This window comes from Actinia tenebrosa, unplaced genomic scaffold, assembly GCF_029948245.1.
Source record: "Actinia tenebrosa isolate PJP-AT-01 unplaced genomic scaffold, QUT_ActTen_1.0 PGA_scaffold3__52_contigs__length_22856419, whole genome shotgun sequence".
In the NCBI taxonomy this organism is placed as follows: domain Eukaryota; kingdom Metazoa; phylum Cnidaria; class Anthozoa; order Actiniaria; family Actiniidae; genus Actinia; species Actinia tenebrosa.
This window is the reverse complement of record NW_028292580.1, coordinates 9,164,132-9,179,671: the sequence shown is the minus strand read 5'-3', so window position 1 is coordinate 9,179,671 and position 15,540 is coordinate 9,164,132. Positions and strand designations below refer to the sequence as shown.

At 34.9% G+C, this 15,540-nt stretch overlaps 1 protein-coding gene across 2 annotated transcripts; it reads left to right on the top strand.

The window, feature by feature from the left end:
• The first annotated feature begins 2,529 nt into the window (after nucleotides 1–2,529).
• LOC116299100 (uncharacterized) lies at nucleotides 2,530–14,942 on the top strand. Of its 2 annotated transcripts, XM_089036044.1 has the most exons (10): nucleotides 2,530–2,689; nucleotides 4,106–4,369; nucleotides 8,575–8,754; nucleotides 9,360–9,389; nucleotides 10,189–10,292; nucleotides 11,379–11,440; nucleotides 11,939–12,102; nucleotides 12,472–12,516; nucleotides 13,379–13,483; nucleotides 14,278–14,942. In XM_089036044.1, the coding sequence occupies exons 1-10, from the start codon at nucleotides 2,614–2,616 to the stop codon at nucleotides 14,295–14,297; spliced, it is 1,050 nt and encodes a 349-aa protein (XP_088892170.1). In that variant the 5' UTR covers nucleotides 2,530–2,613; the 3' UTR covers nucleotides 14,298–14,942. The 2 variants fall into 2 exon arrangements, with proteins under 2 accessions (XP_088892170.1, XP_088892171.1); XM_089036045.1 differs by lacking the exon at nucleotides 8,575–8,754.
• Nucleotides 14,943–15,540: the final 598 nt, after the last annotated feature.

The window sequence follows — 15,540 nt, the reverse complement described above, 5'->3', positions numbered from 1 at the left end:
CGTGAAATTGGATAAAAAAAAGTGTGTGTGTGTTTAGAGGAGGGGGGGGGGGGGTGTAATCTACAGAGCCAAAATGAGTGGCAAACGAGAGGCGTTCATTCAACATGGCGTGTTGACTGTCTTCTACAATGGTACCTCTACTTGGAGGGCCCTCTATTAAGCGGACACCTCTATTAAGCGGACGCGGACACTATCAAAATAAGTTGCGTTTTCAAGTGGAATATTCACCGCATACGTGTGATGAAAGATGGCTATAAATATCAGTAAAGAAAAAAAAGCCGTTTTCAAAACAAGATATCCGGATACGTGTGGAAGGAGCTTTGAGAATCTCAGAAGGCTCTATATTCAAAAAAGTTCCAGAGTATCAATAGAAATAAAACTTAGGGGAATTATTACAAATACTTTTTATTCAAAATGTTTATTGAGCCATTTTTCGAATAAAGTTTAAAACGCTTAAAATTAAGATTGAAATTATGAAAAATGAACAATCCATCTCATAATTGCGAACAAGCAAATTCCTCTACGCAGCCGTTCTTGTGTCGTTACGCAACGCTCACTCTACTATAAAGCTGCTGCGTTGAAGACCAGTTCAATTAACCTTTAGGGCATTTAAGAAAAAGCTAATTATTGTGGTTGTGGGAGCTTATTTGGCGGTCGGCTACAGGTTATTCACGCGAATGACATATTAAGATGTGTCAGTATTAGCGTGGGAAAACTTAACGATGCACAATACTTACTCTGCTCGATTTTCTTTCCTTTTTTCTTTCTCTTATCTATTTATTTATTTTTATTTTATTTTTCTACTTCATTTCTTAGTTGTGATCTCAGTTGTGAACCAGAGCATGTTTCCACAAAACAACGTAGCATTATCAGTTTTGTAAATAATGCCCCCCGTGGGGGAGGGGGGTAGTATAAAAGTATTGGTTATACTCGTCGTATCTCCTTGGGGTAATCATCGAATTGGTATCTCTTAAAGTGCAAATGAACCCTTCGACAATACTTTCAGTATTGGTTCTGCATAAAGGAAATAGTTGATAGATAAAATATTTCTTGATTTGAGTGATACGTCTCTAAGATATGAATGTTTATACTTCCAATATGCTAATGAGTGTGACGCAGGTAAGGTATGTAAGTGTTTTTGTTGTAACTAGTAATACTAAATGCTGGCCATTTTGAAAATATAAATTTAAAATAGCTTTCATGTGAACCATGAGTAAAATAATGATACTTTTTAAATACTGTTTCTATGAACCAGTTCAATTTTGTATATTTAATCAAGCCTAAATAAACGTCACACTTCTTAGCATATTGGAAGTATAAACCTTCATAGCTTAGAGACGCATCACTCAAATCAAGAAATATTTTACCAATCAACTATTTACTTCGTCTAGAATCAGTACTGAAAGTGTTGTCGAAGGGTTCATTTGCACTTTAAGGTGAAAAAATTGAAATCTAGAATTTCGCCACCTCGGGCGATTTGGTATCTTTTAGCATCTCTTTAGGGGTATGTTGGTATGTTTTGTCTAGCATACTTAATACCTTTGCTCCTGCTGGGTCCCTCCAGGGTAAAAAATACTCAATTCAACACTGACTACAATAATTCCTCTTCAATGTAAAATAAATACTTACTTATGATACTTACTAAAGATTGTATTAGAGTACAAAACCTAAAAGTGTGCAACACTTTTCACTATTTAGTAGTAAATAGTGCTAATTAAACAATAGAAAACAATAGGATTAGCATAATTTAGCAGTATTTAGTGGTATTTATGTTACACACTTATAGTGTTTGTACTCTATTGTTTGTCGGGTCAATGTGAATGCGATTCCCACCGATGCACAAGTACTTGATCAAAACAACTTTTTTGATTTTTATCTAAATTCATTATTATTATTTTTTGCAAAACTTTATAGACTTTAGTTAAAAATTTAAATTCAAATCTCAAATCAATACTATTTTAATTGTAGTATACTAGTCGAGAAATTGTCTGTCTTATTAATTATTATTATCTCTCTAATAAGAAATGCGCCTGACGTGTTAATCAAGGTCAGATACACTCACCCAAATCATTCTGGAACTGAAACTTCTTAAAACATTTGTGTAAAAAGAAACGTTGTAACAGATATTAGTTTGCGAAACTGAGCTCGAATCAACACTATTCTTCGATTGCACGTTACGTCATCGCGGCCATTTTGGTGCCATTTAACAAAATATTTCTCATTAGCATCCATTGATAACGGCACCACAACGGTCGCCATGTTTTTGTGTTTTGAATCTCTTGGGAATGCTTGCAACCAATCAATAAAGAAATAAGACAAATCTAAACAGCTACTTTATTGACTTCATAAACATATTCGATATTTTGCAACTATTAAAGACGTCATGTCTTGGTTTTATCAGACGGCAGAATTATATATATATATTAATTGCAATATTTTAAATTTCGGTCTCAGTGCTTTCAAGTTATTCGGCCACACAATAGAAGCGATGACGTCAATCGGTAGGAAAAAAACCTTGCAATCGTCAACAAAATCAGTTCATTTGCTCGAAGCAAGCAGAACACTATTGGGATCCTATCAATTTTTGAAACTTTTTGATAAAAGTAAAAAAAGATGATGATGAAGTTGAAAGTTTTTGGAAGTATTTGTATTCTTGTTCTCTTGGCGACTGTTTCTGCGACGAATACAAGTAAGTCCAGTCCGTTTAATCTTATTCAATTTCAATTTTTAGATACTTTAAAAGCGATTATATTTTTTTTATAAAGGTCTATTCAAATAATTATAGTAAACTATCTTATCAATACGTACAATTTCAAACGTAATCTCTTTTGTGGCTGTCACAAGGTGAATAAACCATCCCATTTTACACCCTTCCACGGTTTTTTCAACTTTTTACTATACATACACTAGCTAGCAAAAATCCATCGATAATGCTAGAAAAAAAACACCTCAAAATTAGTAAATTTATCAAGTTTGAGAGTAATAAATTGGAAACAGACGAAAATGTAGTCATGCAAAGTCATGAAATTTTACAGACGTTATTTGTATGATGGGGGTCACAAGCTTGCCCCACCGTACGAACGTCTGTAAAATTTCGCAACTTTACGGAGCTAAATCGTTGCCATTCTCCAACCTATCACCCTCTAACTTGGAAAATTTCCCAATTTTGAGGTGCTATGTCCAATGGTGTTGATCTTTTTTTGCTACCTTGCTCATATGAAAAGTTGAAAAAGTGTTATTAAAAGAGGTTTGAGCTCCAGGGATGCATGATTCTCGCTATCAAACTATGCGCTAAAATTGACTCCGCGTAGCAAAACTCACAATCCAAATAGCCTTATAATATTCTCTGCTCAAAGTTAAGTTCTTCTGCACACATTTGCAGTAGATTTATAAAAATTGGATAATTCAAAACATTTTAATTTAGAACGACAAAAAGAAAAGGCCACAAAGTTACAGTGCTCGTTTTGCGTTGTTTACATCAGAGGCCGTTTCTATTTTACAATTTTTTTACAAGTAATATAATAATCAAAGTTTTAACGCAAAATGTATCAGACTTATTCAATTCAAGTTATATCAGTATGATATCGAAAATGATGTTCGAAGTTAAAGTATGCATACATATGCAAAATCATTGGCCGTAGAAGCCGAGACGAAGACGGATATATATATTCTGGGAAATGAAAGATTTTTGCATGTGTAATGAGCCAAAATAAAATAGAATGAATTGAATTGAATTGAATTGAATTGAATTGAATTGAAATGAAATGAAATGAAATGAAATGAAATGAAATGAAATGAAATGAAATGAAATGAAATGAAATGAAATGAAATGAAATAAACTATGTATAATTCTTGAACAGTTATAGTTTTTCTTCTCTCGAGTCATTTTTATTTAAATCAAGTCGCTTTTATAAAACAAATTATGGTGAAATCAGTGTAGCTGATAATGTTGATAATAAGTCAGTCATGTAGAATGTAGAAAGTCAGTCGGTGGGTCGCTTCGGTCATCAGTCAGTCAGTCGGTCAGTTAACTAATACCGCTTTGCTTATGGTTGTTTCATTGGTGAAAACAAGACAGTAATCCTTAATATTTCAAAACCAACAGCAACGACAGCAACAGCTTCAACAACAGTAGGAGCAACAACAGCGGCAGCAGCAACAGCTTCAACAACAGTAGGAGCAACAACAGCGGCAGCAACAACAGCAGGAGCAACAACAGCAGGAGCAACAACAGCAGGAGCAACAACAGCAGGAGCAACAACAGCAGGAGCAACAACAGCAGGAGCAACAACAGCAGGAGCAACAACAGCAGGAGCAACAACAGCAGGAGCAACAACAACAGCACCAACACCAGCACCAACTAAATCAAGTAAGTTTGACAACCTGGAAATCTTTAACATTTCTCATTTTCAAATTTCAAAATTAAAAACCATCATTATACCTTAACCCCTGCTGACTGTGATGTATAGAACATATAAAGCTAAGACCGAAATGATAATGGGAAGTACGTTAATTATCTAGAGATACATCACGTGGAATGTTCATAAATTGTTGCACTGACAGAAAACATGAAGGATTTTAACACGTTTCATATCGACTACATACACTTATTTCAATAAAGTTAGTCACCAAAAACCTAGAAAGCTGAGATCAGTGAGCATCATGGGAAGCTTTTCATATCAAAAAAGCATATATATACAAAGCTTTTTTAATACAAACTGCAGCTCGATGATGCTCAGAAGAGGTGAGACTGTAACCGGTAAAAGATTGGCAAGTCCATGAAAGGTTAACAAGCGGTTGAACGTGTAAAATGAATCTACCCATAATCCTTGGCGGCCTCAGCTTTATAGTTTTTCGGGTGACTAACTTTATTGAAATAAGTGTATCTCAAATGAATACATAAGAGAATAAATATGTCGTTAATAACTTGAAAGCAAAGACAGAGTTGTTTAAAAAAATGTTGCAACTATTAATATAGACCATATGAAAAAGCGCGTGCCCCTTGAGATACCTTAGTTCATCAGTTGGTGACAACTATGCTTTCATTAGAAAGAATATATTGAAATCAAAATTTCAGTGTAATAACATTAAATGATAAAAAGCTACAGCTGTTTGGAATTAGAAAGGTTGTATGTAAACAGCCAAGGGCCTAACGGCATCGCTATCATGTTCTCGGTACTTTTCAAATGCTTATAACTCTTCAGGGATTTGATATATGATAACAGAACTCTCCCAAACTTACTAATTTAGACGTGGTCTTTCCTGTAATGAAAATCTATTTTTGAAATCACTAATTGTTCGTGGTGCTCGTTCCCAGTCTTACACTCATTTTTCATATGGTCTATATAGGCGGTGGTCGTCACAAACCGCAAAGCACGATGGTACAAATTGAAATTTCTACTCATAATAACTAAGTCGATCTGTAATTCAATGGATATTAACGGTCTTCTTCCATATTTTTCGACAAACAATCTCCGACATACATATAACCACTCTTTCTAGAAAATCTGGGATAGTAAATGGGTATTACTGGATCTGCAAAGGAGAGCAGTTTCATGTGCAGAGATTGGACGACTCTCTTGACCTCTGGCCTTACTTCCATGGCGTTGCTATGTTAGGGACCACCGCACCGTTTTAAACCCATACAGAACAAGAAAAGCATATTCAAATCACATTTTTATTTTAGTTTGAAAGTCGGAAATCATTCGCAGGCAGATATAATCCTAGAATACTTTACGGTACGCAGTAATAAAACTATATTTTGGAACGAATAGTGACGAGTGATGTATCGCCGCCGATACTCAATATTCGTGAAATTCTCGAACTTCGAGGCCAATTTTCACCCTTAAGACGAAGGGGCCCCTTGGGGCTTTTGCTCTTTTACTTGAAGATTACTATCTATAGAATGTAACTGTGTTAAAAAAAAATGACGGATTCTAACTTTGTTCGCTGTAGGATTCACTTGGGTTGCTACTAAATTTAATCTAAAAGTTTCTAACTCAAGTACATTGAGAATGCGGCCGTTGTTTGAATTGAATATTTCTTTCTTTCTTTCTTTCTTTCTTTCTTTCTTTCTTTCTTTATTCATTCTTTTATTTTTCTACTTCATTTTTTAAATTAGCGATCTCAGTTATGAACCAGAGCATGATTCCGCAAAACAACGTAGTATTATCAGTTTTGCAAATCCAATTTTTTGGAAAAAAAATTCTGTCTAGCATACACAATACTTCTGTTTCTGCTGAGTCCCTCTAGGGTAAAAAAAAAAAACTCAATTCAAGACTGGCTGCAATAATTCCTCTTCAATCGAAACTTCTTATAACTGAATAACTAAGCTTGTTTCTCGGCCGTCTAGATAGACATCTTAAAATAAAATGCTGATTGTTAATTTGTTTATATTTTTTTCCCCGTATATAAAAGACGTAGGCTGTTTTGAATGTATAACACAGAAGATCAAGGGGTTAACAAAAGATTCAAATCAGTAGAATTCGCAAAAATATACCTCCCACTTGGAACATAATTTGATGTTTTTCCTAATAGTTGATCAGTAAAACAATTGTAAAATATATACTTACTTATATCTTTAAAATGGCTATTTTATTTTCTTATTCTTATGGTACTAAATGTGAAGAAACTTAGTTATATAATTCTTCAAATATTTTATTAATTAATGCATCAATGATTGTATTATTGTTTGTCGGGTCAATGTGAATGCGATTCCCACAGATTCCCACAAGTTTTTGGATTTTTATTCAAATTTATTATTATTATTTTTTGCAAAACTTTATAGACTTTAAAAATCTAGTTAAAAATCTAAATTCAATTTCAAATCAATACTATTTTGTAGTATACTAGTCGAGAAATTGTCCGTCTTTTTCTTCTTCTTCTTATTTCTTCTTCTTCTTATCTTTCTAACACGTTAAAACGTGTTAAAACGTGTTTGTGGGGGAGGGATCCGAACCGAACCCCGCAGGACGTCTGCAACCGAGGCTAGCGTCAATCAAGGTCAGATACACTCACCCAAATCATTCTAGAACTGAAACTAGACTTCTTAAAACATTTGTTTAAAAAACACGTTGTAACAGATATTAGATTTGTGAAACTGAGTTTGAATCAACACTATAAAAAAATAAGACAAATCTAAACAGCTATTTTTTGACTTAATAAACGAAGTCGATTCTTTGCAGCTATTAAAGACGTCATGTCTTGGTTTTATCAGACAGCTAAATTATAAATATATATATATTAATTAAAATATTTTTAAACAACTCGGTCAGTGCTTTCAAGTTATTTGGCCACATAAAAGAAGCGATGACGTCTATCAGTAGGAAAAAACCTCGCAATCATCAGCAAAATCAGTTCATTCGTGAAAATAAAATGAAAAATAATAATTAAAATTAATAAACCATAAAGATGAGTTCAAGTGCTTTTGGTTCAGTATTCTGAGGACCTCGAAGCAAGCAGGACACAATTGGGATCCTATTAATTTTTGGGAAACTTTTTAATAAAAGTAAAGAAAGATGATGATGAACTTGAAAGTTTTTGGTAGTATTTGTATTCTACTTGTTCTCTTGGCGACTGTTTCTGCGCAGAATACAAGTAAGTCCAGTCCGTTTAATCTTATTCAATTTCAATTTTTAGATACTTAAAACGCGATTATCATTTTTCTTATTAAGGCCTATTCAAATTTTTACGGTAAACTATTTTATCAATACGTACAATTTCAACATAACCTCTTTTGTGGCTGTCACAAGGTGAATAAACCATCCCATTTTACACCCTTCCACGGTTTTTTCAACATTTTACATACACTAGTTAGCAAAAATCCATCGATAATGTTAGAAAAAAAAACACCTCAAAATTAGTAAATTTACCAAGTTTGAGAATAATAAATAGGAAACAGGCGAAAATGTAGTCATGCGAAGTCATGAAATTTTACAGACGTTTGTATGGTGAGCCCCACCGTACGAAACGCCTGTAAAATTTTGCAACTTTACGGAGCTAAATCGTTGCCATTTTCCAACCTATCACCCTCTAACATGGAAAATTTGCCAATTGTGAGGTGCAATGTCCAATGGTGTTGATCGATTTTTGCTAACTTGCTAAAATTGCCTGTGTTTGCTTGGTCCGCGTAGCAAAACTGACAATCCAAATAGCCTTATAATATTCTCTGCTCAAAGTTAAGTTCTTCTGCACACATTTGCAGTAGATTTATAAAAATTGGACAATTCAAAACATTTTAATTTAGAACGACAAAAAGAAAAGGCCACAAAGTTACAGTGCTTGTTTTGCGTTGTTTACATCAGAGGCTGTTTCTATTTTACAATATTTTTACAAGTATATAATAATCAAAGTTTTAACGCAAAATCTATCAGACTTATTCAATTCAAGTTGTATCAGTATGATATCGAAAATGATGTTTGAAGTTAAATAATGCATTCATTTGCAAAATCATTGTCGGTGGGTCGCGTCGGTCATCAGTCAGTCACTCGGTCAGTTAGTTAATATATCGCTGTGCTTATGGTTGTTTCATTGGTGAAAACAAGACACTAATCCTTTATATCTCAAAACCAACAGCAGCACCAAACACAACCGCAGCACCAAACACAACCACAGCATCAACAACAACCGCAGCATCAACAACAACCGCAGCACCAAACACAACCGCAGCACCAAACACAACCGCAGCATCAACAACAGCCGCAGCATCAACAACAGCCGCAGCAGGAAAAACAACAACAACACCAACTAAATCACGTAAGTTTGACAACCTGGAAATCTTTAACATTTATCATTTTCATATTTCAAAATTTAAAACCATCATTATACTTTTACCCCTGCTGACTGTGATGTATAGAACATATAAAGCTAAGACCGAAATGATAATGGGAAGTACGTTAATTAGATTTATCTAGAGATACATCACGTGGAATGTTCATAAATTGTTACACTGACAGAAAACATGGAGGATTTTAACACGTTTCATATCGACTATGTATCTAAAATGAATACATAAGAGAATAAATATGTCGTTAATAACTTGAAAGCACTGACAGAGTTGTTTTAAAAAAATGTTGCAACTATTAATATAGACCATATGAAAAAGCGCGTGCCCCTTGTGATACCTTAGTTCATCAGTTGGTGACAACAATGCTTTCATTAGAATTCGAAAGAGTATATCAAAATTAGTGATCTTCCAAAATTTCAGTGTAGTAATACTGGCAGAAATAAACCTGGAAATCTTTATTTTTAAATTTAAAAGATGTGAATGACCTGTGATGCATGGTGATTTTGGTTTGACGACACTTTAAAACTGATTTTTCCAAATCTTTAAAAATTTCTATCTTTTTCATTATTTACAGCACCAGACCAAGTTTTTTCTACAAAGCAATGTAAGTGTTTTAGTGATAGGGATCGATAGCATTGTTATAAGAATATACTATAAGAATATAAAGCTTAGTGTTCCATCTCAAACAAGCTATTTGAATGATCGATTTTTGCACTACACCAAAATCCGTGGCACAATTACTCCTCTCACTTAAGCCAATCCAATAAAAAGTTTAAACAAGATTTCAAAAACTCATGAATAATTCATAAACATTTGAACCAATTGGAGCGACCATACACGTCACGTGCATGGACCTTTAAACCCCATAACGTCTCATCCTCATAAGTATATATTCTTTATATAAAGAATACTAATATGGACAACCTTATCAGAATAAAGGTGCATCCAAGTTTAGATGAAGACTTAGAGCCTCATCAAGGTCAGTTTCACGTACGATCATCGACGACCTATAAATTATCGTCGTCTAGTGCCCCTGTCTTGAGTTCGGCATGTTGTCTTCAACTTGTGGGAGCCTTTTTTGCATTTACTGCGCATGGCAGTGACGTACAAACTTCACTGCGCATGACATTGCTGTACCAACGACTATCAAAGTATAAAAGTTAATGTTCGCGAGGTATATGGTCGCTCTACTTCAACTGAAAGGTGTGTGAATTATACATAAAATTTTTGAAGCCGTTTAATAAACTCGCAGATAACACGATCTGCGAGTTTATTAAACAGTACATATAATTCTGTCCGTCCGTTTGTTCGTTCGTTCGTTCGAGACATATTTATTCGTCCATTCATTATTACTTCGTTTTGTTCAGAATTTCAATTTTGAATTATTTCGTTTTGCTTTTTAGTGAGGATTGATACAGAGATGAGACTCACGTCAGTAGATTTTGACAAAGTGAAAGATCTAACTTCAGATGCAGGAAAGGAGTTTAAGACGAATTTTGAGGGAAATGTAAATATAACTGAAAGTGTATAATAGTTATATGAAGGGCCCATTTACAAGGGAAGTTATAAACCCTGCTTTCGCCCTTTGTTTCTATGTTTGAGACCATAAAGCTGCCGATAAACGCTGAAATTTTTTCCCGCGCTGGCAACGCAATTTCACATTTTTGTTGCAGCGAAAAATTGCAACGTATACCATATCAAAAAGGCTTGAAATAAACTTAAAAGGATAAAAATCAGTATTAAATCCTGATTGGCTAGTCTGAATAGGGTTGTTGCAAACATGGGAGATAGACGCTGCAATTTTCAGTTTTCGCTATTTTTAGGCGTGCAATTCCAAAAATTGTTTCAGAGAAACGTTCAAACTTTTGGATTTTCTGCAACAATTTTTGCGTTACGAGACATCGTTGCCGTCAAAGTCTCGGGGCATGATACACGCTGAAATTGTGTCTCAGGCTGGCAATGCAACGGAAAAATTGAGGTTGCATTGCCAGCGTGTGAAAAAATTGCAGCGTGTATTGACAGCTTAAGAAACGATATACAGCTATTTCAAAAAAGGTTGCCGAAGGTTTTGTTGGATTTTGGATGTTGCTTGTTTCAAGGCAAGCCCGAACTGCACTGTGGTTGATGTCAATTCATTAATCAAAAAGGTCACAACAATATGGAAATTTTCTAAACTTTATCTACACGTTTTTCCGGAATACTTTTCGTGGTGATATTTACATATATGAATATGATATAATTTTAATATGATATAACATTTTCACCTTAGTAAGCAGCATGCAACATGCAGCATGCAACTTACAGCATGCAACATGCAACATGCAACGTACAGCATGCAACATGCAACATGCAACATGCAGCATGCAACATGCAGCATGCAACATGCAGCATGCAACATGCAACATGCAACATGCAGCATGCAGCATGCAACATGCAGCATGCAACATGCAACATGCAACATGCAACATGCAAACATTCACCAATATTTTTTTGAACTATAGCTATATTCAATATTTCAATAAAAGAAACTTTTCCAGTTGAAAGAATGGAGGTTGTATTTCATTTTAAAATTTCTATACTCGTTATTTTCTAGATGACGAAAGTTATGAAAGAGAAAAATAAACTCGTAACAGACGTCAAAGTAACAGGAGTCCGGTAAGATCAACATTTTCTATTTCCTTCCCTATGCCATCGAGTTGCTGTAATTCCGTCCGTAACACCACAGGAAGCTCAAAAGTACTCAACCATGCTTCTGGTATTGTTGCCGTTGCATGTGTTTTCGTTTTTGATCGCATCATTGTATGGAATTCTCGCATAATAATACTATACTATTTCACAATTATTCGATTATATTCAGTTTACCGAGAAGCGAGTCTTCGAGCGGTGAATAATTTTTGTAGTATTTTTTACACAGGTGAATTCAATTAATAGAGAGAGAGTTGCTGTTTTTTTCCCCCAAATTTTATTTATCTCTGCAAGCGACACACATCAACAAACGAGCGTGAGCGTGTGCGAGTTAAGCATAAGACGTAAATTGTGACCAATGAGTGCCCCGTTCGTTCGTTCGTTCACTTTTGCAGGAGATAGAGGTGTGGATCAATTTTCTAGTTTATAATTTTAAGTTGGTAATATCATTTGTATATTTTTATCAAGTAATGGAAGCGTTATCGTGGAATACTACCTCGTGCTTAACACCACATCGGAAGCCGAAGCGGCGAAAATTGCTAATGCTGTTACTGAAGTAATCAAGAGTGGAAAGATTGGAAACTATGAGACAGACCCAACTTTCAAACCCGATACCTATATCGTACGAAAAGGTATGCCGCATCCAACCTTCATTTCCAATAGTATTGAATCCTCTACAACCAATGGGCTGATGTAAGTCAGAACACGACTAACTCACAGATCGAACCCTGAAACAACCTCTAGGCTGATCTAAGTCAGGGCAAGGCTAGCTCACAGATCGAACCCTGAAACAACCTCTGGCCTGATCTAAGTCAGGGCAAGGCTAGCTCACAGATCGAACCCTGAAACAACTTCTCGGCTGATCCAACTCATGGTACGGGGTACAGTTAATCAGCATCATCATCATCATCATCATCATCATCATCATCATTATAATTATCATGATTATTATCGAAACCATAGTATAACTAGCACCTAAATATACTTTTTTTTAAATCCAGTTAAGGCAAGTGACGTCTCGACAGCTTCCGACAAAACGACTACAAGTAAGTAAAAAGATCTTTAAGATTAACACGAACATTATTATTATTATTAGAAAACAATGGCATTTTGATCTACTAAAGTGTTAGTCTGATATCTATTTCACGGGTTTAATGACTTCACTTTATGTGAAGGTATTTCTGTTCTTTAGCTAGTTCCATATTTTTCCTCGTAAAAAAGTGATTCGGACCGGAAAGACGAAATGAAAGTTTGCTTTTTTAGTCTAGGCTTTGATCGATTATTTTTACAGAATTAAAACCGCAACGACGCCTATAAATTCTTACCCTGACTCCTAATGTGAACTTCCAATATATTTCCAATGCATGGACATACGTTGGAAGTTGCAATTTGTAGGGATTTTAAAGTATCACCATACTTTTGGAGTGCCTTCCATCAGTTTTAAATCATTTCTTGAATTCTATGGTATGGAAAAAAATGTTCCATGATATTTCCATACCATGGAAATGAAACCACGAGAAGTAAGTGCGTTTTCATTACTTCTGCTGACTTTTATAATATTTCCATGCTATGAAAATATGTTGAAAATAGATACATATTTGCACAATTTCGAGCGCGTACATGATTTTTCCAGTGCACATCTAGCAGGAGAAAAAAAGGAACACAGCAGAAAAAATAAATAAGGTTTGTTGATAAAGGTTGGTGCTTTACGAGAGCACATAGCAGGCACGCGCATTCTCAACTCGGTCATTCTATCCAAGATAAAAAGTATCTTGTGCTAACTCCTGCGTGCCTTATATTATGACTGCACACAGCACGCAAGCGCGTTTCCTATTTTTTGCAATCAAGTATATTTATAAATTAATGATATCTTGATGCTAATTAATATATAACAATTTACCTCTACAGCCGTTGCTACAGCGTTGTTGATCATTTTTGGTGTGGCGTTGTTCATTCTGCTTGTCATCATCATCGTTCTTATCGTGTTGGTTTGCTGCCTACTGAAGCTTAAACGTAAGTAAAGGGTTAGAGATATTTTATTTTTTGGGCGTTAAATTGGCAAACGAATCAAAAAATAGCCGTATCGAACCATACCGTACCGTAGCTATAAGTATGCGTATTGATTGGTCGATAACTTACAAGAAAACAATGGGAAGCCAATTCAGTGTCACAGCATATACATTTTGCATCATGTACCAGTCTTTATTGAAGAAATAGAAAACGCGTGCGCGTGCTGTCATAAAGCACGCGGGGGTTGGCACAACACGAGAGAAGTGTTAGGAGAAGCACGACGCGTAGCGGAGTGCTTCTGGACAGTTCTCGAGTGTTCTGCCAATCCCCAAGTTTTTTATTTCTTTTATAAAATACAAATTACAATAATAGATAGGAATGACACAACGGAAAGTGCGCGCGCGTGCAATGTGCTCTCACAAAGCACGCGCTCCAAACCAATCAGAACGCGACATTCATAACAGCTATTGAAGGAGAAGGAGATGAAATGATGAAAGAGAACGTAACTAAAATATGAGTATATTTACACAAAACATAATAGAATAAACTCCAGTGTTTATGGTTAGAGTAGAACGACAGTAAAAACCTTCAGTAAAGGTAAACAATGCGCACATAGAAAACTTGCCATTCAGCTGGTACAAATTCCACACGAGACCGGAATTGACGTCTATTGATATAGACCTATATATTTCATCGCACGCGCAATATTGCTTCACTCATCATAAGTTTCAATGTGAAATTATCATAATTTATAAATATTTTACTGACATGGCATATGTTTGATAAATAATTTACAGGGAAAGGCGATAAGCCGTGAAAACACCGCATAAAGTATCACACCATAGACCACAATCGCAATGGCTAACCTACACGTAAAATAAGAACTAACAGGTCAAATGAATTAGAAAGACAGCAATTTAACAGATCGTTTCCTGCCACATATATCTTTATTAGATTATCTTTATTAGTCTACACACAAAAAAACAGAATCAACCCTACTGGAGTGGGAATTCCTTCCTAATAAACTTAGTACTGGTGATTTTTTACGGAGTACCACGAGCTCTATCTTTGGTCCTATATCAAATGACACAGGATAACCACTAACTATGTGGCTCTTTCAAAAAAAAGCACGATTCAACGTTTAAATCCACTCTATTATTCAAATAGCACAAATGATTGTACGTTAAACCAGGAGGATGTAATTTTTGTAACCAATCAAATAGGCCCTTTGCAGTCTACAGTCACGTGATGAAAAAAATAAATTTAATGAATTGCAAGTTTGACAAAAGGACTTAGAGAGAAAATTGATGGTAATGAAATATAAGGACTTTGGTAGCTTTTCTCCCCATATAACTTACAGTCACGTGACTACTAACTGCAGAAAGCCTATTTATTGACAAAATGATTTGTAATCAAATGAATTTCAATGAAGATTCAATAAAAAATAATGCACAAAAAAGGATCAAGACTCTTTATAATTTCTTGGAATGATTATGCCTAAGTAAAACTATAACACGGTGCCCGGCGTAGTTGCTTAATAATCTTTTATTAATTTTCAAGTATACATGTATAAGTCATATTTACGAAACCTGATCTAAGACTAACACTTGGGAATTATTTCACGTTATACCACACGGCTCTACCCTTGCCCCTTTTGCGATTACATCACACAGGTAGCCCAACCCAAGCATAGAAATAAGCGAGATCACGCACAGCCGGTAGGCCTGATAGCTATGTTAGATGGCCAGAAAATCAAATTTTTTTCCTTCTTGATTCTCAAGACAAAAAAAGATACTAACTTAATATTGAATTGATTTTTTTTTCTTTTGAAAAATCAAAATGTACAGTGATAAATATATTTGAAGGCAAGCCAGATATAAAAAATCTACTCGGATTCGTTGTTTATCTGCAAACAAACCTGTACATGCATAGTTCTTGACCGCATTTTTTAATATATTTACATAGATAGAATCCATCTTTCTGGGGTACTCATTCTAAATAAGTAGGTAAATATTGAAGAGATTGTACGCGAACAATAAGTTAAAAATATCAACTCTATC

Bases quoted from the DNA above. Each gene is read 5' to 3' on its own strand.
- LOC116299100 (XM_089036044.1), top strand. From the start codon at position 2,614: ATGATGATGAAGTTGAAAGTTTTTGGAAGTATTTGTATTCTTGTTCTC. The intron at 4,370-8,574 runs GTAAGTTTGACA...CAAAACCAACAG, and splicing joins ACCAGCACCAACTAAATCAA to CAGCACCAAACACAACCGCA. The intron at 10,293-11,378 runs GTAAATATAACT...GTTATTTTCTAG, and splicing joins AGACGAATTTTGAGGGAAAT to ATGACGAAAGTTATGAAAGA.